General features: G+C 41.4%; 1 protein-coding gene across 1 annotated transcript in view; it reads left to right on the forward strand.

The window, feature by feature from the left end:
• The window catches only part of WASHC5 (WASH complex subunit 5), a 90,052-nt gene extending 75,803 nt beyond the window's left edge, over nucleotides 1–14,249 (forward strand). Inside the window, exons 25-29 of the mRNA XM_089677509.1 lie at nucleotides 5,624–5,753; nucleotides 7,491–7,587; nucleotides 10,051–10,204; nucleotides 10,510–10,597; nucleotides 13,624–14,249. Coding sequence (XP_089533635.1) covers nucleotides 5,624–5,753; nucleotides 7,491–7,587; nucleotides 10,051–10,204; nucleotides 10,510–10,597; nucleotides 13,624–13,680 — 526 coding nt within the window. The 3' untranslated portion in view covers nucleotides 13,681–14,249. The remainder of the gene's footprint in view (nucleotides 1–5,623; nucleotides 5,754–7,490; nucleotides 7,588–10,050; nucleotides 10,205–10,509; nucleotides 10,598–13,623) is intronic.
• The last annotated feature ends 9,726 nt before the right edge of the window (nucleotides 14,250–23,975 follow it).

Consider the following 23,975-nt stretch of genomic DNA (forward strand, 5'->3'; position numbering starts at 1 on the left):
CTTCTTGTGACACTAGTGTTGTGGTATGAACAAAGCACTTGGGTTAGAACAATAGATTTTGTTGTGCCCTTACAGAACACGTGCAGAAAAACTGATGTCTCTGCGCCATGTTGTGAACAGGCCCTTAGGAGTCATTCACACCATACGTGCATGAAAACTGATGTGCAGATTTCACTTGCAGAGACATAAGTTTACATCGGTTTTCATGCGAGCGTCAATGAGTTTTATACACGTTGCAGATTCCTGCACAGAAAAAATTGCTACTAGTGTTGTGGTGTGAATTGGGCACATAGAGAACAATTATTTTTGTTGTGCCCTAGCAGAACGCGTGCAGAAAACCTGAAGTCTCTGCACCATGGTGTGAAGGGATTGTTCACACCATATGTGCACAAAAACCGGTGGTAAAACAGATTTCACTTGCAAAGACAACAGTTTACATCAGTTTTCATGTGCGTTTCAGTCAGTCTTTATGCACGTTGCCATCGGTTTTCATGCGCGTCTTTTTTATGCACAGAGTTACATCACATCCTGTGTCATCACCCCCTCATTAGTGCCCCCCTCATCTGTTCCTCACCATTAGTGACTGCTCATATGTGCCCCACCACCAGTGTCCTCCACCATCAGTGCCCCTTTATCTGTCCCCCATCATCAGTGTCCTCCACCATCAGTGCCCCCTAACCTCCCCCCTTATCAATGCCTCCCCATCAGTGCCCCCTTATATGTCCCCCCTCATCAGTGTCCTCTCACCTGTCCCACACCATAACCATCAGAGTCCTTTCATCTGTCACCTGCCAGTGTCCAATCAATGTGTTTTGGTGTGAACAAGACCCATAGGAAAGCATTGTTTCCTGTGTGTCCTGCCAAGACCTGCGAATTTCTTGTGCAGAAAAACGCAGGTCTCTGCAGAGGGTGTGAACGAGCCATTGAAATGGTTGTGAACCCTTACATATACCGAGTGAAGTGGGTTCAAATGTTACACAGCTGAAACAAATCCTCCTACATAAGTTTTACCAGTTTATCCACAGTCTTATTTTCTCTACACCTGCTCAACATGCTAAATTTATAAAGCTTGTCTGAGAGTTCAGAAAAAAGGGGATGGAGAGCTGCAATGACAAACTGTAGAGCTCAGTGAGGAGAGCTCGGAGAGCTGATTGGAGGGAAGAGACACACCCCCTCCACATAGCTCACAGGAACAGAGCTAAGGCTGCCAATTTGCTAGAGGTCCCTCCCCTGTCACCATTTTTCTCTTGATGTCAGGAAAACTTGTCAGTAGTGACTCATGCTGATAGCAGAGGAGCAAAGCGGCTAGCAGAAATTACACTTAGTGTACAAAATTATTGGCACCCTCAATTTAATATTTGGCAGCACACCCCTTGGAAAAAACAACTGAAATCAATGGTTTCCTATAACCATCAATGAGTTTCTTCCACCTCTCTTCTGGAATTTTGCACCACTCTTCTTTCGCCAACTGCTCCAGGTCTATCAAATTGGAAGGATTTCTTTTCCCAACTGCTGTTTTGAGATCGTGTTATGATTAAGCACGAGATCGTGTGAAACGCGTTAACAGTTCCTGTATTCATGTCCTGGTGTTTTGTGTGTCCTATCGATCAAAAAATACACACTATATTCATCTATCTTCCAGTGTGCGGCTGACCCTTCTTCCTATTGAGGTCTCTCCACAGGAGCTCTATGGGATTGAGATCTGGACTCATTGCTGGCCAGTTCAGTCTTCTCCAGTGCTTTGTCTGAAACCATTTCTGGGTGCTTTTTGATGTGTGCTTTGGGTCATTGTCCCAACTTTCTGACACTGGACCCTACATTGCACCCCAGAATTCTTTTGGTAGTCTTCAGATTTCATAATGCCATGCACACGGTCAAGACATCCAGTGCCTGAAGCAGCAAAGCAACCCCAAAGAATCAGTGAATCTCCACTATGTCTGACTGTAGGGACTGTATTCTTTTTTATTTTTTATTTTTTTTATTTTTTTTTTTTAAAGGCCTCATTTCTTTTTTTGAGAACAGTAGAATGATGGGCTTTATCAAAATGCTGTAATTGTCCACAGCACATTCTCCCTAAAGGATTTTGGCTTCCTCAGGTACGTTTTGGCAAACTCCAATCTGGCATTTTTATGTTTCTCCTTGGTCTCCTACCTTAGCACCCCTTTTCATGTAGATGGCAATGTATAGTGAGCTGACACAGTTTGTACCTGCGCCTGAAAGCTTGGATTTGTCTGAAAGATGATTGAGGTTCTTTAACCATCATTCAAACAATCCTTCGTTGCAATCTTTGATCGATTTTTTTCTCTTTCGTCTACATCCAGGGAGAGTAGCTACAGTGCCATGGACTGTAAACATCTTGACAATGTTGTGCACAATGGATACAGGAACATTAAGATCTGTGGATATGGACTTGTAACCTTGATATTGTCCATGCTTTTCCACAATTTTTGTTCTCAAATCCTCAGACAATTCTTTGCTGCTCTTTCTCTTCTCCATGCTACATGTGGCACACAGAGACACACAACAGAAAGGTTGAGTTAATTTTTCACCATTTTAACTGGTTGCCGGTATGATTTCTATATTTTCAGCACCTGTTAGTTGATACAGGTGAGTTAAATTACAAATTACAGGAGCATCACGACGTGAAATGCAATTATTCCTTACAATCTTGAGACGGTGCCAAAAATTTTGTCCAGTCCAATTTTGGAGTTTTGGGTGGACTGTGTCAGATTTGACTTTTTGTTTCTCCACTTTTTTGTGTCATACCAATAAAAACAAAAGAAACACACATGAAAATGCTGAAACAGTTGTAATTGCAGCAATTTTCTGGGTGAAGTGGCGCATTATCTGACAGAAATGCAGGGGGGACAATATTATTGGCCATGACTGTAAATGTATACACATTATTGGAAAGGAGTGGCACAGAACTGTTTTCACATATTCAGATGTATATTGCTGTTAGGGTGACACTGAGCAATTGCAGCAATATTATTATATAACTATTTAGTTCTATATAGGGCACTTATAGTTTAGGGTGTAGCTGTTCTGGAGTAAAAAGGGTTTGTTCTTTAAGCCTAGAATAGATGTGATATTTAAGTGTCCATACTCTTTATGCCATAAAGATTGTTTACATCTTGTGTATGCAGTCCAGTTTGGTCACCAGTCCTCAGGCAGGATGTCCTTGAACTGAAGAGAGCCCAGAGAAGGACTGTCACGCACCTAATTTAGAGACTGAAATGACAAGGTCGGCCTCACTTGTGTCACTAGCCCTGACCCCACTGGAAGTGGAACAGAGGGTGTCTAGGGACCAGGGGGACAAGAGCGCCAGCAGATGTTGTTTGCAGCTCTTGCAGCTGGAGACTTTGGAGGACTGATGAATCTCCGATTCAGGAACATATTGATATGCAGATCTGGTATGGTAGGTCGCCAGGTGTGCACCAGAGCAAGGCAGGAAGCTGGGATGGGAGACAGGAGCAATGTCATAGGAATAATCGGGGTCATCAACGGGCAGACTGCGAGGTACCAAATCATAAGCAAGCCAAAGTCAGGAGCAGAGCCGAAGTCAGGAACCAGTATCAAGCAGGAGAGTAATCAGAGTAAGGTCAGGAACAAGTATCAAGCAGGAGAGTAATCAGGGTCAGGTCAGCAACAAGGAAATCACATAGGAATGAGCAGGAAACGGGGAACAGCTGAAGACCAGTCAGCACTCTGCAGAGGCACCTTTTCACTATGGACTATGGATCCCATCATGAGCATAATGCGGCACGTTCTACCATTTTTTTCCTTCACGTGAAACCTGGAACTGACTGTGCTGGTGTACCGGGTTCATTTGAATACATGGAAAACACTTTGCATGCATTTCTGATGATGAAAAAAGGCTCTGGACAGCATCTGGACATGGGACAGTTTATAAGCGTTTGCGTTTAGAAGCATTTTTTTAACTGTCCCATGTCCAGATGCTGTCCAGAGCCTTTTTTCATCATCAGAAATGCATGCAAAGTGTTTTCCATGTATTCAAATGAACCCGGTACACCAGCACAGTCAGTTCCAGGTTTCGCGTGAAGGAAAAAAGCACTTTATAAACGTTAACTAAATGCAATCTTACAAGCCAGGACAAGGCTTTTTATCACCATCCTTCTCTAGTGGGTCACAGGGCTTATTAGCCTCATTGTCCTTGTAAGGGAATCCCGGTGAGACGATTGGCAAATAGAAATGCGCAAAGAAATGCGCGATCGCGCACACGCACGGTGAAGATTGGCTCCAGATGGACTATATAAAAGGTGCCTGTGCTGAGTGCTGACTGGTCTTCAGCTCTTCCCCGTTAAAAAAAACACTTCTAAACGCAAACGCTTATAAACGGGGAACAGCTGACGACCAGTCAGCACTCAACACACCTTTTAAATAGTCTGGAGCCAATCTTCACTGTGCGCATGCGCACTTCTATTCACCAATCGTCTCACCGGGATTCCCTCTTAAAAGGACAATGAGGCTAATAAGTCCTGTGACCCACTAGAGAAGGATGGCCATAAAAAGCCTTGTCCTTACTTGTAAGATTGCATTTATTTAACGTTTATAAAGGGCTTTGGCTGGAGCTGAGCTATAAACAAATCTTTTTCTGTACAATTCCCAGATGCTAGAACTTCCATATAACGCCCCCTCCATTTCTAAGGGCTCATGTACACGGGGCATTTGGAAAACTCTTCTGAACGATGGAAACTGCTGGAAAACATAGGTCAAAAAACAGCAGTTTAGCCGCATTTGCATACGGTTTAGAAGTGTTTTTAAAAGATAACCTCAGGAGACCTTCCCAAATGCCCAGAATGCACTGAAAAATAGTAAATAATTAACTATTTCAGACCTTTTGAGAGAAATAGCAGAAGCAGAGAGAGCAGCATGTGTTGAGATGACCTGTCTTTTCTGGTTGTATTCACTATGGATCCCATCATAATGCGGCGCGTTCTACTATTCTTTCCTTCACACGAAACCTGGAACTGACTGCGCTGGTGTACCGGGTCCATTTGAATAGATGGAAAACGCTTTGCAAGCATTTCTGATGATGAAAAAAGGCTCTGGACATGGGACAGTTTAAAAAAAAAAAAAAAAAAAAAAAAAACACTTCTAAACGCAACCGCTTATTAACGCTGTTAACCGCATTTACAAGTGTTTGGCATTTGAAACGCCGCTAAAATCTACTCCTGAACGCAAGTTTGGTGCATTCAAAAAACCGACTGTAAACTCAACTGGCTGTAAACGAAGATGTGTACATGGACACATAGGAAAACGTTAGGGAGACTTCAGGGGCTGCTGCAGAAAACACTGAACAGCTCCTGAACGTCAGTTTAACAGCTGCAGTGTACATGAGCCCTAAGGGGACTGGAGGACCTCTATAATGAGGAATGACTACAAACCTTAAACTACGTTAGAATACAAACATATTTTTTTGATGAGTTTCTTAGTGAACACAATGTTTAGGGAAATGGAAAATAATAGTGACATAAACACACACTCAGGTGGAACTGGATAGACCAGTGTCTTTATTCAACCTTATCAACTATGTAACTAAACACATTGTCTAATAAATGTCAACCAACAAATGGTGACAGTTCTCTTTTGTCCATTCCAGAGCCATTCTGTCAGACATAAAAGCTCATTACCAGGATCCATCCTTGCCGTGCCCCAAGGAGGACAACACTCTGCTGTATGAGATCACTGCCTACCTGGAAGCTGCTGGCACACACAACCCGCTGAACAAAGTAACACTCATTTTTTCATGACCATGCGCTGTAGCTTAACCACCTCTGTACTGCCATGTTTCACCCCCTTCAATACCAGGCCATTTTTCAGTTTTGATACTTTGACAATTAGTCAGTCATGCAACACTGTACCCAAGTAACTTTTATATAGTTATTATTATTTTTTTTAGACCGAGCTTTTTTTTTGGTGGTATTTAATAAGCACTGAGTTCTTTTATTTTTTACTATATAAAGGGGAAGAAAAATAAAAAATAATAACCTTGCGTTCTGTTTTAAAACCTAGCAAAAAATTAACGCCAGGACAGTATGTAATCACCCAAAATGACCCAATTTTGGAAAGTAGACATCCACAGGTGATCTGATTTTTTATTTATTTTTTTTCCACACTTTTTTGGAAATAGGAGATTAAAACATGGTGCTTTGGTAATGGTGCACTATGTATGATAAGATTAAGCTTTGGGGGGGTTTTTGTTTGTTTTTTAATCTGCAAATAGGGACGTTACTTACATTTAATGTGAAGTGTTCCTTGTGCTGATGCTGACTGTCATATTGGAAATGTGAAGACCTCTGACCCTTTCCCATACCCTGCAGTCATATTTTTCCTGTGCTGCGAGGGTTAATACAAACCCTAGACTTGTGACAAGCACTTCTCAAAAGTGCCAACTATGCCCTTTCCCTACCCTTTCCACCCCCTCCTCCATTCATTGAAACTGTACTATAGCTTCCATGAATTAAAAGTGCTCTATGAACGGAGAACGGGCAAATGAAATGAATGAAAGGTCTGCCTTTTCCATTCAGAGTTCACTGTTAATTCATGGAAGCTATAGTCTACCACTGGTATTCACCCCTGCAGCACCAGAAGATTACGACTACAAGGTATGTTAGGGGGGCAGAGGACTGAAGATTTCCACTGTGACTACCAGCACAATGGACGTTTTTCATTAAATGTAAGTAATGTCCCTTGTGCTGATGTTTTAAAAAAAATGTTTTCACCTAAACTTGGGGTTTAAATGTAAAAGACATATACAGATTGATCAGGAGGTGAAGAATATAATATATATATATATATATATATAATGAGGTCACATACAATGGGAGGTTGGAAATGAAGGGGTCAATTTTTATAGATGTGCAGGATAAGGGAGGTGAGCAGGTAATATGCAGGTCCGATCAGAGACAGTATGAGGCTGACATATATTGTAGAGGGGTGAATGACGTTAGAAGTGTGTGATTTATTATTGTCGGCACTGTATTGTATTACACTGGTGCTGGCTGGTGATCAGGAGGCTTTCTTTCCTTTTGCACACCAATTGGTGGGAAAGCAAACTGTGCTGCTTGATCACTGGCCAATAAGTGGCACATTACAATCTGTGGTGCTGTGATTGGTCATAGTGATCATGAGGTCCAGAGGCACTCCTATTGGCTCTGTACCTATTGTCTGTAATCCAATGTGTCCAATGACAGGATGGCACATGCAGGAGCTCAGTTCTCCAAAAAGTACCAGTACATTCTTCCAGAACAATAGGGGAACAGGCCCCCTTTGTATATGTATATGACCAGCTGTAAGAGGTTAAAGAGGGCCTGTCACTTTTGAAATATCTATTTCTTAGCCCATTTGATGCATGTTATGAAATGTTCCAGCCTACTTAATTTTCTAGTAATGTTTATCTTTAGAGCTGCCTCTTTCCATACATGCTGCTTGACTCTTGGCTTTTTCTTGTCTGTTTGATTTTACAGATTTATGTCACCACCAAGCAGCTTTCTTTTTTCCCCATCACCAACTTCCTCTTTCTGATATCCCAGCTGCCCAAACTTCAATATACCAAGAATTTAGGTACTGTATTGTACTGCTTTGGAGTAGCTACTTTCATATGCCCACTACAGTGTTGCTTAGGTGGATGACTTTGTATACCTTTTGCTTAGTCTACTATCCATTTTATTATAAAAAATGAACTCGACTTTACGTATACTATATGCGGACTATATTATGTGCTGAAGAATCCTTTTTTTTTCTGTTCAGGCACACCTACTAGACATCCTAGCCAGGCAGGAGACACCTCTATTTGCAGCTCCAAAATTATTTGTCCATCTCTAGCCTGCTTATTGGAGAATGAATCCTCACCATCACACAGATGTCTCATTATCCTGCAGTTTTAAAATGATATCTGGTGATCCTACCATGAAGGTCCTCTTTCAGGCACTTCTTATTACAGAGTTACAATGCCCTGTCTATGTCTTCCAGTTGTGCTCCTGCATTGTCCCATGGGATTCCAATTTCAATACATATTACATAGTCATGGTCCACTGTTGTCAAAAACAGGAAACCAGCTCTGAGAAATGCCATGCAGCCATTGCTGGAGCACATGCAGACAGGAAAGCCATGTAAACAGGCATGAAAACATTTATTTAAAAGGTAATTTGTTTCATATACAGATCTTTAGTTGATTAAAGGATTACATCAAATCAAAAGACTAAATGAACAGATTTATAAATCCTAAGGCGGGGGGGTTGGCAACCAGTAGATCTTAATCTACCAGTAGATCGCAACCAGGTGACTGGTAGATCGCGATCTGGGCTAGCTGACCCTCCACCCCAGAGCCTCAGATTGCAATGCGGAGGGACTACTTGTAAAGTTGGAGCATGAGCTGCATAAGCTGATGCATAAGCTGAGTGCCGGCTCCTGGCCCATGTGGAGGGATACAAATTGCATTCCACCTCTTACCCTGGCTAGCGGTCTCTGGAGTGTTGCCGGCAGCAGGAAAGAGGAGATATTCAGGTCAGTGTGAAGCAATACACTGAACATAATTGTATAGAGCTGCTTTCACACTGATGTGCTTCGATTTACCCACACCGTGGGTGCAGTGCAGGGTACCTTCAGCTTTCCTGTTGGTCTACTGCGTTTTAACCATAGACTCTTTAGATCCTGTGGGTTTTTGCACACTTTCTGAAAGTGCACCAAAATTCCAGCTGTTTTTGGTGCACTTTCAAAAAAGGGCACCACACCTGCAGGATATAATAGAAGTCTATGGTAAAGCGCAGCTAAGCCAGGAAAGACGCAGATGCACTGTGCTACACCCACGATGCACATAAACCTCACCACATCAGTGTGAAAGCAGCCATATAAGGGGGTTAAAAAACAGTAAGGGTTCATTTACATTTGCAGTTTGGGAGGCATTAAAACCCCTAAGTTGATGTGTTTTTACATCCCCCGCCCCCACCACAACCCCTTTAGCTGCACAAGTTATACATCATGTCATGGTTGGTGAGTGTAGCACTTGCCAAGCATGACCCATTCAAGTGAATGAGGCCACTCTGCAAGTGGCCTGCAACCTTGTGCAGTACATCAAACAAGGGGCTAAAGCAGGCAGTGTTGTTGCTTTCTCACCATCTCCTTTAACCCCTTGGATCCCACAGAAGCATGCTGTTGTAGGGTGCTTGCAGAGTGCCCCATTTACTTGTATGGGATGTGAGTACACCTTTAGCTGCTGCCTCAGCAGCTAAAGGGGGTAGGGATCGGGAGCGGTAAAACTGTGACTCAACCACAGGTTTTACCACACACCTCTCCCCCTCCACACACACTTTGTGTGAATGAACCCTAAGGTGCCGCTGCCGAATGCAACTGAGGGCTCATTCATAAGTGCTCTGAAAAGTGATCCGAGTGTGTTTAATTGGTGGTGAGGAGGCAATATGTTCCTCTGAAAAGTGATCCGAGTGTGTTTAATTGGTGGTGAGGAGGCAATATGTTGCCACCACGGCACAGACGGCTTGTGGTTCTCAATAAACTGCTGATGTGGTGATCAGCACGCTTGTAGTCCATTGATACTTTCTGTAGCCCATTAACCGAAAGTCCATACAGAAGTACAGTAGAAGACCTGTAGGAAGGCCTGCAGGAGCCTAACATTGTACCTATGATTCTCTGATCGCAGGTGCAATTCTTTCTAGGCTCTTGTGTTAAAAAAAAAAAAAAATTAAATGCAGATTTTACACCTGCAAAAAACGTGCCGTTATTTTTTTTTTTTAAAATGTGATGTTAGCCAAAACAAATAATAAATCTGGTCAATTATGAGGATCTCACCACAGTTCTGGCAGATTCATGTAGCGCTCTCTCACTTTCATGATGTTATACTGGGGGCATGCGCTCCTTGCCGCCTAGTAGTCCAGTAATAAGGTGCTTCAGAAGCTCTCTAATTTACAAGTGGGCCACTGAGTGATCTTTCTCTGCTAAGGTAAAGCCATTCTCTTGAGAATCCCTTAATCCTCTAGGAACCAGCGGTTGATGCTTCTCTCTACCACATAGGTATGACCTGTAGGAAGCCAGCAGATGCCATTGACTGGCCACCACTAGTCCTGGGACTACTGACGTTGCTGAAACAGTTCCACTCCCGATACACAGAGCAGTTCCTTGCCCTTATTGGGCAGTTTATCCGCTCTTCCATGGAACAGAGCACAAGGTGAGTGCTAGCGTATTAGTACATTACATGTTAGATTGTCTGTCTTTTCTTCACGTAAATGTCAGCGGTAATGCAAACCGCTCAAAGCAGCTTAGGAGAGCAGAAGAAGGGACTCCAAAGCATATCAAACGGATTCCAAGTGCAATCTAAATGCATATCAAATCATGCTGCATTTTGCCCCTCCACTCAATCAAGAGTCCACTGGGGTTTATATAAATCATATAGAGTTTTTTTATTGCCTGATAAACTGGGTGAGTCAGAAGTTACATTATGTAGATGGAATAACTTCTGTTTTTGGGTTCCAGCCAGAAGATTCCAGAGATGCCAGCCGATGTAGTTGGTGCACTTATGTTTCTCGAAGATTATGTTCACTATACTAAGCTGCCCAGAAGGGTAAGTAGATCCACTGTCCCCATCATTGTTCCATATTTTGTTTTTTGATATACAGATTTTTGAGAAGGGTTTATCCGAATTTTGAGTATTCTGATTGGCAGAATGCTAAATAAAAGCTAAGATGAGATGTTGGCCTTATACATATTTCTAATAAAGAACTGCTGCCACTCACAGGGTACGTCACCCTTCCTCTCTGGTACAGGGGTCAGACTTTAGTCCATGTCCAAATACAACACAACTTCGACATCTAGAAAACAATCTGTTATTTGCCACGTTCAGAAATCTTCAAGCTTTTTATCCAAAACGTTGGCAAGATTACAGCGAAAGAATTCCTTGACACACTTCACAAAGCAGTGCATACTTCTAAACCTTATCATTAGGCACTGCCTTACGAAATGTGTCAAAGTATTCTGAAGTGTCTTACCATCATCTTTCTAATGAACAAAAAGCTTGCAAATTTCTGAACATGGACATAACAAATTGTGTTTTGTATATTGAAGTGAACTTTATACAGAGACTTTGTTGAAGTCAATGTGCACCACCACTAAGGAGAAGCAAAGATGGCTGGCCCATGTACATTTCTATAGTCTCTATATTGAAAGTAAGTTTAAATATAACATACATTGATAAAAATTCACTTAGCTGATCACATTTACATACTGTATGTATCTGGGGAAAAAAACCCAGTTCCCCTTTAAAGCCCAAGTCCAGTCAAAATATAAAAAAATTAAAATCAGCAGCTACAAAAACTGTAGCTGCTGACGTTTAAAAAATAGACACTCGCCTGTCCTAGGATCCCACGGAATCCTCACACTGGCTTGGTTCACCTGCTGTCCTGTGTCCCTGGCACCAGCATCCTCAGTGTGGGCAGCTTGCAGCTTCACAGCCGGGTGCCCACTGTGCATGCGTGTGTAGTGTTGCGCGTTGTGAATGGTCCCGCAGTCCTTTGGGACCTGTAATGTGGCCCACAAGGCTACGAGGAAGGAGACAGAGAGGAAACCTTCCACTTCCGTTTGCCTAGGCCAGGGGTAGGCAACCTGCGGCTCTCCAGCTGTTGCAGGACTACAAGTTCCATCATGCCTCTGCAAGTCATAGCTGTAACTGTCAGTTTTGTAATGTTGCAATGCCTCATGGTAAATGGAGTTTCACAACAGCTAAAGAGCCGCAGGTTGCCTACCCCTGGCCTAGGCAATGGAAGTGGGAGCTGGTAGCTGTCAAATTTGAATACCCTACTTGGAAGAAAAGTGGGTGCGCTGTGTTTCAAAAATTCCAAAGTGCAATTTTTACACAATATCAAACCATATTATTATAGAGAAAATAGATAATGAGAGCTCAGAATTTGCAATAACCTAACTAAATATAAAAATAACATCACAAATAAGGTTGTGCCAAAACACCATACTCCACTTTCAAATAAATAATAAACCTAGAAGAGTATATATCCATAGAGATGAACAAATGTGTGTATGGACAATAATAAGCTAGATGCCTAAATATGTAAAAAAAAACCCTGCAAACTTAAAAATTTGTATGGGGTATAACAGGGGCGGACTGACAACTCATGGGGCCCCCTGGGCAATAGGGGATCATGGGGCCCCTGTGTCCTTGCCCAAACTCAAAAAAGCCTATGAAAAAGGTACCAGGGGCATCTCATGGGGCCCCCTACTGATCCCGGGCCCTCGGGCAGTGCCCGAGTTTCCAATTGGTCAGTCCGCCCCTGAGCAAGTACTCCACTCTCAAAATAGAAAAAACATTCTAAAAGTGTATATGCGTACAGATGGACAAAAGTTTAATGAACAAGCATAAATATTGCCAACAAAGTTGAAGATGAATAAAGCAACCAAATGTGCAAAATGTCTGTACAGATGAATAAATATCCTGGTGAACAGTCCAAAATTAAGATGGAAAACCCCAAAAGGAAAGGAGACACACTTTAAAGTGTAAGATGGAGAGCATTCAGTGCCAGGAAATCGCACCACCCACATGTTAGGTGAACGCCGCACCAGAGACACTGATCCCACATAGAGATCATGAAGCACCTTGAAGATCATGAAGAACACTTTTAGAATGTTTTTTCTATTTTGAGAGTGGAGTACTTGCTCAGCACAAAATATTCAGACACACCACTCCCTACTTTTTTTTAACTTTTGTTCAAAACTAGAGAGCATGCCAAATCTGGTGCAGCTCTGCATATAAACCAATCAGCTTCCAGGTTTTATTGTCAAAGCTTAATTGAACAAGCTGAAGATAGAAACGGATTGGCCGCCATGCACAACTGCATCAGATTTTGCTCTCCAGTTTTAGTAAATCCACCCCAAAGTATTAGGGCTGCCAAAGCTGGATCGAAATTGGCTGGTTCAGCAGGGACCGGCCAAATTTTGATCTAATGATCAAGTTCTCTGGTACAGAATGTTAGAATAAACTGATCAGTGCTCCAGCCAATTAACTGCAGGTGCTGATCAAATGAACATTCTCCAAGAGTGGTGTCATCCCCAATGTCAGAATACAGTAGCACAGCGAGGATCCTCCATCCACCTTGCTTGTGTGGATGGGGGAATCCATTTGTTTTTTTGGCTTATGTACGCCCAGTCTTGAAGAAAAGAGGGTAAAGCCTCATACACATGTGGCTTAGCTTGTAAAAGAAAGTGTTTTTGGGTGCCTGGGAGGCACAGATGCAGCGCACAGCCTTCTGCCATCAGCCTGTTAAATCAATGACAAGATGAAATATGCAGGGGCTGGATGCATTCATCGGGAGTACAGGGATAAATGCCCTAAGCACTGCTCATGTGCCTCATCGGTGCTCATACACGCCCTTTTTTTTATTCTGTATGAGCCAAACTGCCCTTGTAATGAGGCCTAAATGTGACCACCAGGAAAAGTCGCATTTACAGAATAACAAGTAGCAGTGGCAGCGTTTTTTTTTTTGTTTGTTTTTTCAACAAATGTTTCCTTTATTATCCTTAATACATTTCTGTTTATTTAGTGATGTTTTTCTTATACTCTTTCTTATTTTTATTTTTTTTTAGGTGGTTGAAGCTCATGTGCCTAACTTCATATTTGATGAGTTTAGGACAATTCTTTAATTGGATGTGCAGAGCAAAGACTGAGAGAAGCTGATAAACTAGGACCCAGGACAAAGCTGTGGTTTGGCGGATTACCAAGCTTGGATATAGGAACAGCTGGCACAGACCTGGTGATCAGTAGTATAGTAGTCTGATTAAAGACATAACTGCATACATTCAGTAGCACTCACACTTGGGAATAATGACGTTAACATTTCATTCTGTGCCCTCAGGAAATAAACGTAAGTTGTCATTTTACTGTTATCTGTGTCAGTGAACTGTGTGATTCCCAGAGACTAGAGATAAAAACAATCTTCAGTTCTATCCATAGTTAGATCATTGTAGAAGATGAGAACCATCACACCGCTTTTGAAACTCAAGAGGTCTCTGGTGTTAGCAAAGCCTAGTACACGATCAGAAAATCATACAAAAAATTCCGCTTTCAAACCAATTGTACAATAATCTGATCCTTGGTACACCGCTTTTGTCTGAAATTATTCGAAGGGACAAGCATGAAAATTTTTCTTGTACGATACCAGATTCATTTATTACAGTTTTCGTCCGAAAATACAATAAAATACATTACATCACTTCTGAATTTTTTTTTCTGTTATACAAGAATTTTTAGAAATTTAGTAACCTCTTCACTTTGGTATGAGACTAACATGCAAAAAAACCCAAACAGATGATCGTTCGTCCAATATTCCCATTGTGTGTACAGAGCTTTAGGTTTTATTTCCGGCATACATACTTTTTTCTAAATGTCCTCAGTCCAGTCACATGACATGTGGGTTTGTTTTTATTCTTCAGATATTTTCCCATCTGTGTGGTCCCTGATGATGCCGAGGATAGATAACAGTGGTGTGGTTACATGAGGGCTGCTCTTTGGGGTTGATTTACTAAAACTAGAGAGTGCAAAATATGATGCAGCTGTGTGCATGGCAGCCAATCAGCTTCTAACTTCAGCTTGTTCAATTAAGTTATGTAAAAAAATACTGGAAGCTGATTGGTTTCTATGCAGAGCTGCACTGGATTTAGCACTCTTCAGTTTTAGTAAATCAGCCACTTTATATTATTACACTCCAAGCAGAGGACCCTGTATATGTGTTGCGAGGGGGAAAGGGGAGTCTCTGTGGGTCCTGGAACTCACTTGATGTCCTCAGTCTCAATAGACTGAGTACATCTAGTATGCAGGAGAGAAAGTAAATATTGCAGGATGCTTTTTTTTTTCTTATTATTATTCCAGGAGAATTTTTAAAAATAGCCCAGGGTCAGATTTTAAGTGCTTTTGTTTTGGAAGAGGGGATCAGTCTCCTCGAGCTCAATGTTTTCTATAAAATTGGTATTTGCAACCTTTACAGCAGTATCTTACTTGTCTGTGTTATACAAACATCGAGATAGGTCATGCAAGTGTATTTTTTTATATTAGGTGCTATGAGGAATGGTCTGTCTACTATAGATGGAAATAAAAAATGTATACTGAGCAAGGTCACTGGACTAAGGTTTGCCATATCCAACAGATTCTTCCATTCACGCTAAATGGCAAGTATGGAGGAATGTCTGCTACCAGGCATTGTATGTAGGCAGCTGCAACATCCAATGCTGCTTAAAGTAGAACTTTATTCAGAAAATTACATCCTGCTAGGTCACTTCAGGCTTTTGCAGGTACAGCTATGTAAAACATTACAAATAAGCGCCTATACTATTTAAAATCCAGTAATACACGTTCTCACTCTGCTCTGCATGTGCTCAGTTGCTTTCTATTTTTTGGCACTGTGCAGAAAATGTAGAGGCCCGATTTACTCACAGCCTAAAGATTTACAGCTGCTCAGGGGCATTGGGCTTCAACAAAATCGCAGCTTCCAGCAAGAAGAAACATGAGCAATGCTGGAGGCAATTTACAACACAAACTAATTTTGTTAGCATAATTATTATGGAATGTACAGTGGGGAAAATAATTATTTCATCCCCTGCAGATTTTGTAAATTTGCCCACTTACATAGAAATGAAGTGTCTATAATTTTGTATCATAGGTGTATTTGAAATGATAGAGACAGAATATCAACCAAAAATCCAGAAAAAACACACAAAACAAATGTTAGAAATTGAGTTCCAGTTCAGTGAATAATTTAAGTATTTGATCCCTTACCAACCGACAAAATTTCTGGCTCCCACAGACTGGCTATGTGCTCATATGGTACACAGATTAGTCCTGTCAATTTAAGAAGGTGCTCCTGACGACAACTCGTTATGTGTATAAAAGACACCTGTCTACAGAATCTCTTTCTTCCATTCAAGCCTCACTATCATGGGCAAATGACCAAAGAGCTGTCAAAGATTGTCAGGGACAAGATTGCAGACCTGCACAAGGCTGGAATGGGATACAAGACCATCAGCAAGAAGCTTGGTGAGAAGGAGACAACTGTTGGAGCGATTATTTGTAAATGGAAGAAATACAAAATAACCATCAATTGCCCTCAGTCTGGAGCTCATGGGGTATGGATGATCATGAGAAAAGTGCCCAGAACTACATGAGAGGAGCTTATGAAAGATCTCAAGGTAGTAGTGACCACAGTCACCAAACAAACCATTGGTAACACAATATGCCGCCATGGATTAAAATCCTGCAGGGCCCGCAAGGTCCCACTCTTCAAGAAGGCCCATCTGAAGTTCGCCAGTGAACATCTAAATGATTCAGAGAGCGATTGGGAGAAAGTACTGTGGTCATATGAGACCGCAATTGAGCTTTTTGGCATTATATCGACTTGCCATGTTTGGAGGATGCAAAATGCTGACTATGACCCTAAGAACGCCATCCCTACAGTCAAGCACGGAGGTAGAAACCTTATGCTTTGGGACTGTTTTTCTTCTAAAGGTACAGGCCAACTTTGCAACATTGGGAGGCCAATGGAAGGGCCATGTATTGTAAAATTTTGGATGAGAACCGTCTTCTCTCTGAATGTGAGTCGTGGAAGGGTCTTCCAGTATGACAATGACCCAAAACATACCGCCAAGTTAACAAAGGAGTGGCTCAAGAAAAAGCACATTGGCCTAGCCAGTCTCCAGACCTTAATCCTATAAAAAATTTATGGAGGGAGCTGAAACTTCGAGTTGCCAAGCAACAGCCAAGAAACCTTAAGGATTTAGAGATCTGTAAAGAAGGGTGGATCAAAATCTCTCCTGAGATGTCTGCAAACCTGGTAACCAACTACAAGAAACATCTTGCCTCTGTGCTTGCTAACGAGGATTTCTCCACCAAGTATAAAGTCATGTTTTGCTTGGGGATCAAATACTTATTTTACTCACTGAACTGCAACTCAATTTACAACATTTGTATCGTGTTTTTTTGGGATTTTTGGTTGATATTCTGTCTCTATCATTTAAAACATACCTATGATAAAAATTATAGACCCCTCATTTCTTTGTAAGTGGGCAAACTTACAAAATCTGCATGGGATCAAAAAATTATTTTCCCCACTGTATGTTGCTTGCTAAAGAACAATATTTTTATCAAGTTTTGATGGGTAAAGTTCCACTTTAAATACACGAACTGTGACTTTTTCCCCCCCACACAGCTTCTTCAATTTTTCAGTTGAACTGAACATTGCAGCCAGCTTCCCCTACTATCTCAGCACTGGATCCAAATCCAAGCTTCATTTGTGCATTGTACGATATAAAAGGGAAAGATGCCCACAGGTATGAAGTGAATCACCTGGCCTGATTTTATTGTGTTTCCACAGACCCTGCCAGCCAACAATTTTTCGAAGCAATACCATCTGGAGGGTTTAGGAGACCATATCTGATCAGTTGGTGCCATGTGTGTCTGGTTCACCTAACAACATGCCCTCCCCATAATCCCTCTGTCCCTAGAATACATGGGACAGCCTTTCATTACATTCAGTGTCTGAAACCAGGTGACCAGGCCTGCCATTCTCAGTACTCCAAAGTGCCTATGGGTAGTCTGAGATGAAGCCATCATGTTATGGGTCCCTCCCATTGTTTTTCCCCTAGTTCAGTTGTCCGTAATCAGCACTGCAGGTATTGTACATACAGTGGACTATACCTATCATACACGAACAAAAGAGGCTGTAAATCGAGGATTAATGCCATGAATCGCTCAGCACATTCCTGGATGACTGAATTGTTGCACAGCATCCCCTGCTAAACCTTATCATGTGGATGTGTCAGATTCTGTTTCAAGAGGCAGCAAACAAGGACAATCCAATTATTGGCACAGAAAATGGTGTCTGTACTGTAGGACCGTAGTATTGCATTTGTTAGATATCCTCTAATTATTTATAATAACCATATGTACAGTTTAAAAGAAGAAAATGTTTATTTCATTTACACTTAGATATGAAGTGCCTGTAAAAGAAGCAAATCACAGCAAGTGCCTAATACAAATTCCCATTTCCCGGCCCTGCTTGGGATCACAATTGCCTTTTTTTGGCTAATAAGGGTTATTGCAGGCAATTTGTGGTGTCTGCTGCTAGGCAGGACTTTTTGGAAGTCTACTGACAGCAATATGTAGGCTGCCATTGCTAACCATCTTATGAATGCTAGTTTGGCTGCCATTATGAATGCTACGCATCTGGCTGTAGATATAGAGAAAGGAACGCCAGACCAAAATTGGATGAGTCCAAGATAATGTTAATTGTTGATTAAAAAAAATATAAACACAATATAGAAAAAAAACGAACGCGTTTCGGACTCAACACGGGCTAATACTTGGATGGACTCAGTGAAAGCAGTTACTTCACAGATCTATATTAGAACCAGTACTGAACTCTCCTCCTGGTGTAACAGGCAGCTGCTCAGGTACAGTCTGTATCATGCGATTTAACTCTTTACTTTGACACAAATCGCACCTAGCATCTTTCTGTACGCTGCCCACTGTTATTCTCAGCACAGAGTGGTGGAGTAGGTAGTCACCACATTGATCCCTACAAAAAAAGCAGTGCAGAGTGCATGTCCCACACCACAGTGATGCACATTTACAGTTGTAATCTTTGTCCTCCAATCGCAAAAGAAACTTGGCCTATAAGCTCTGTTATTGTTTAACCCCTTCCTGTCAACAATATATTAATGTTCCTCAGCACGGAAATACCTGAATAAGCGTTACCCCTTTAACAGCCAGCAGCAGACGCTTTGCACGGTTGCTTGCTCTCAGTCCCAGATGTCAATGATGGCTCTGGTCCCCAAGTTGTTATCAAAAATACGGGAAAAGTGGGAATAGAACGCTGGGGAGTCCACATACAATCACTATGAGTGAAAATGAGGTGCCACCAGAGTATCTGGAAGGGTGCCACCTAACCAGCTATCGAAAACTAAAGAAAAGATAATAGGCTGCACACCAAAAAGGCTAACTTTAAAAAAGTTTATAGTACAATCTTTTCTTTGGTTTTTCCCAAGGCATTAGACAGTAATCACATGCAGACAAGAAGCTTCGTTGGCAAAAATAGTCTGCAAGTAAACACAGCTACCTAGAGGCTGCATTGGCATCTGTAGTGTCATCAGTCTTAGGGCTCATGTACACGGGGCGTTTGGAAAATTCTGAACGATGGAAACTGACTGCTGGAAAATGTAGGTAAAAAAATGTCAGTTTAGCCGCATTTGCATACTGTGTTTATGAGCATTTGCGTTTAAAAGCGTTTTTAAAAGAAAACCTCAGGAGATCTTCCCAAATGCCCAGAATGCACTGAAAAAAAGTAAAAAAATTTATTATTTCAGACATTTTGAGAGAAATAGAGCAGAATCAGAGAGAGCAGTATGTGTTGAGATAAACTGTCTTTTCTGGTTGTATTCACTATGGATCCCATCATAATGCGGCACGTTCTACCATTTTTTTTCCTTCACCGGAAACCTGGAACTGACTGCGCTGGTGCACCAGGTCCATTTGAGTACCTGGAAAACGCTTTGCATGCATTTCTGATGATAAAAAAGGCTCTGGACAGCCTCTGAACGCTTCTAAACGTAAACGCGGTTAACCGCTTTTACAAGTGTTTGGCGTTTCAAAAATGCCGGTAAAATCTCCTCCTGAGCACAAGTTTGGTGTGTTAAAAAAAAAAAAAAAGACTGTAAACTCAACTGCCTGTAAATGACTGTGTACATAGACACATAGGAACCGTTATGGAGAGTTCAGGGGCTGCTGAAAAAAACGCAGAAAATCTCCTGAACATCAGTTTATCAGCTGCAGTGTACATGGAGCCTTAACTGTAACTGTAAAAGGAAAAAAATCTTTTTTACATTTTTATCAGCCTATAATAAAAAAAGAACAGGGTATTTCCAATAAGCCTAGGCTCACACTGAAGCGCACCGTATTCACGTGCGATTCGGTGCAGTGCGGCATGAGCACATTTATTTTAAATAAGCACAAATTGCACCGCGCCACCCCAAAGTAGTGTATGCACCAACATTAGAAAAGCACTGAAACCAGATCGCATGGTTGTTTTGTAGCTGCTTTTGCAACCTGCATTTGGGGTGTCATTAGCTTTGCACTGACACCCGCTGCAGATTGCAAGGGCAGAAGGATTTAAACGCAGTGGGGGAAACATGAACAAATCGCGGTTTTCCTGCACCATGTTCTGGTGTGAACTGGGCGCTAAAAGAGTGTATGAAATAAAATCCTTATGGGGGATATTTACTAAAGCTGGAGAATGGTTTCTATGCAGATTTGCACTAGATTTTGCAATCAGCTTCCAGGTTTTATTGCCAAACAACCATTTTCCCTCCAGAAGATTTACCCCCCCATCCCCATGACAAGACCATTTTTTTGCTACGCTACTTTACCTGACAAATGTGCTGTCATGCAACACTACACAAACGAAATTTACAGTCAGGTCCATAAATATATGGACATCGACACAATTCTAACATTTTTGGCTCTATACACCACCACAATGGATTTGAAATGAAACAAACAAGATGTGCTTTAACTGCAGACTGTCAGCTTTAATTTGAGGGTATTTACATCCAAATCAGGTGAACGGTGTAGGAATTACAACAGTTTGCATATGTGCCTCCCACTTGTTAAGGAACCAAAAGTAATGGGACAATTGGCTTCTCAGCTGTTCCATGGCCAGGTGTGTGTTATTCCCTCATTATCCCAATTACAATGAGCAGATAAAAGGTCCAGAGTTCATTTCAAGTGTGCTATTTGCATTTGGAATCTGTTGCTGTCAACTCTCAAGATGAGATCCAAAGAGCTGTCACTATCAGTGAAGCAAGCCATCATTAGGCTGAAAAAACAAAACAAACCCATCAGAGAGATGGCAAAAACATTAGGCGTGGCCAAAACAACTGTTTGGAACATTCTTAAAAAGAAGGAACGCACCGGTGAGCTCAGCAACACCAAAAGACTCGGAAGACCACGGAAAACAACTGTTGTGGATGACCGAAGAATTCTTTCCCTGGTGAAGAAAACACCCTTCACAACAGTTGGCCAGATCAAGAACACTCTCCAGGAGGTAGGTGTATGTGTGTCAAAGTCAACAATCAAGAGAAGACTTCACCAGAGTGAATACAGAGGGTTCACCACAAGATGTAAACCATTGGTGAGCCTCAAAAACAGGAAGGCCAGATTAGAGTTTGCCAAACGACATCTAAAAAAAGCCTTCACAGTTCTGGAACAACATCCTATGGACAGATGAGACCAAGATCAACTTGTACCAGAGTGATGGGAAGAGAAGAGTATGGAGAAGGAAAGGAACTGCTCATGATCCTAAGCATACCACCTCATCAGTGAAGCATGGTGGTGGTAGTGTCATGGCGTGGGCATGTATGGCTGCCAATGGAACTGGTTCTCTTGTATTTATTGATGATGTGACTGCTGACAAAAGCAGCAGGATGACTTCTGAAGTGTTTCGGGAATATTATCTGCTCATATTCAGCCAAATGCTTCACAACTCATTGGACGCTTCACAGTGCAGATGGACAATGACCCAAAGCATACTGCAAAAGCAACCAAAGAGTTTTTTTAAGGGAAAGAAGTGGAATGTTATGCAATGGCCAAGTCAATCACCTGACCTGAATCCGATTGAGCATGCATTTCACTTGCTGAAGACAAAACTGAAGGGAAAATGCCCCAAGAACAAGCAGGAACTGAAGACAGTTGCAGTAGAGGCCTGGCAGAGCATCACCAGGGATGAAAACAAACTTTGTAAAGCACATAAGAGATGGCATCAAACTCCCAGGTCCAGATCAATCCTGGTATTCCTCCTCCATTCTGTGCAGTGTGCGCTCTGCCGATCTCTCCAGGGAATCCCCGGAGAGATCGGCGGAGCGCACACTGCACAGAATGGAGGAGGAATTCCAGGATTGATCTGGACCCGGGAGGCTGATGCCATCTCTTATATGTTTGACAAGTCTGTTTGAAACATCATTGGGGAGAGTGGAGGAGGAATACCAGGATTGATCTGGACCCGGGAGTTTGATGCCATCTCTTATGTGCTTTACAAAGTTTGTTTGAAACATTATTGGGGTAATTATCCACTGCTACACGAGTTGGAGTGTTGTTTGTTCTGTGCAGTGGGTTAAATAATAACACTAAATTGTCACAGAGTATGATAGCACTGGTCACTTGAGTGGATCACTATTGTTGGTTGCAGTGCTCACAGAGTGTTTTTCACACTTGGATTTGTTTATATATTTTATATATATGGGTGTATATGTTTAAGTACATATATATAGATATATACTTCTATATATATATATTTTTTTTTTTTTTCACATGCACAATTTTAGTGTTTGATGTGACTCACTATATATGGCACGTTTTTCCTTTTGATATAAGGATAATACACTATGTTGAGTTTTTTTGGTTTTTGAGGTATATGAATATTTGGACATGACTTGAAGATTGAAAATAAGAGAGATATTTTCTTGGAAGAAAAAAAGAGGACTATAGTTTTTTGGAATTGCACTTGTGGACATTTGGATAAGGAGGATATTTATTTATTTATATTTATTTTATTATTTATTTATTATTCTTTATTTTATTTATGATTACTTTTTTAGTGTATTAATATAATTTGGGAAAGGAAAAAGACTTTATAATTTATAGATGATTATTATTCTGTCCCATTACTTTTGGTCCCTAAACAAGTGGGAGGCACATATGCAAACTGTTGTAATTCCTACACCGTTCACCTGATTTGGATGTAAATACCCTCAAATTAAAGCTGACAGTCTGCAGTTAAAGCACATCTTGTTCGTTTCATTTCAAATCCATTGTGGTGGTGTATAGAGCCAAAAATGTTAGAATTGTGTCGATGTCCCAATATTTATGGACCTGACTGTATGTAATTTTTTTTCACACAAATACAGCTTTCTTTGTGGAATGGTATTTGATCACCACTGGGTTTTTTCTATTTTTTTGCGCTATAAACGAAAAATGAAAAAAAAAAAACAGATTTTTTTAATATAAAACATATCTAAAACATATACAATTTCTTCATAAATTTAGGCCAAAATGTATTCTGCTACATGTCTCTGGTGATGATCAGCAACTTATAGTGGGACTGTGGTAGTGTGGCGGGCATTCTGACACTGGGTGGAAACTAAGTAACTGCCATTGACCTTTCCAGTGACACTAATAGAGTGATAAGTGCTAATAAAAAGCACTGACACTGTACTAATGACACTGGGCAGGAAGGGGTTAACATCTGGGGTGAATAAAGGGTTAACTGTGTGCCAGGGAGTGTTATTGTGTATATTCTGAGTTCTGTTTTCCTAGGTGATGTGCTGGTTTTTATTCCCTGCTTTGCAGGTAGATAAAAACCGGCACATCCCCGCTGACAAGAGAGAGGTCTGTGTTGTTTAAATGCACAGATCTCTCTCCTGTCACTCGCTCCACCAATAGCCAATGACAGCGCACTCCCTACCTGGTAAAGTAAAATCACATATATATATACTGTACGTGATTCTCTGCAGCTGTCCAGCACTGTAGCAGTAATTGATTAAACATGCTGAAGTTAGAAGCCGATTGGCTATCATGCACTGTTGCACCAGATTCTGAGTGCTCCAGTTTTAGCATATATACCCCTATATGTGTTTTATTTATTTCAGGTACTTCTATAGTGCTGTCAATTTACGCAGCGCTTTACATATAGTACATTCACATCAGTCCCTAACCCTCAAGGGGCGTACAATCTAAAGGTCCCTAACTCACATTCATACATACACATATTAGGGCCAATTTAGACAGGAGCCAATTCACCTACCAGCATGTCTTTGGAGTGTTTTAGTTATTTTTGCATCCATGCTGTTAATAATCAGCAATGCATCCGACCGGCTATAAAACAAAGAGCCATCAACAA

This window comes from Staurois parvus, unplaced genomic scaffold (assembly GCF_062004578.1).
Source record: "Staurois parvus isolate SC_StPar_1 unplaced genomic scaffold, SC_StPar_1.0 ptg000187l, whole genome shotgun sequence".
NCBI classification, from domain to species: Eukaryota; Metazoa; Chordata; class Amphibia; order Anura; family Ranidae; genus Staurois; species Staurois parvus.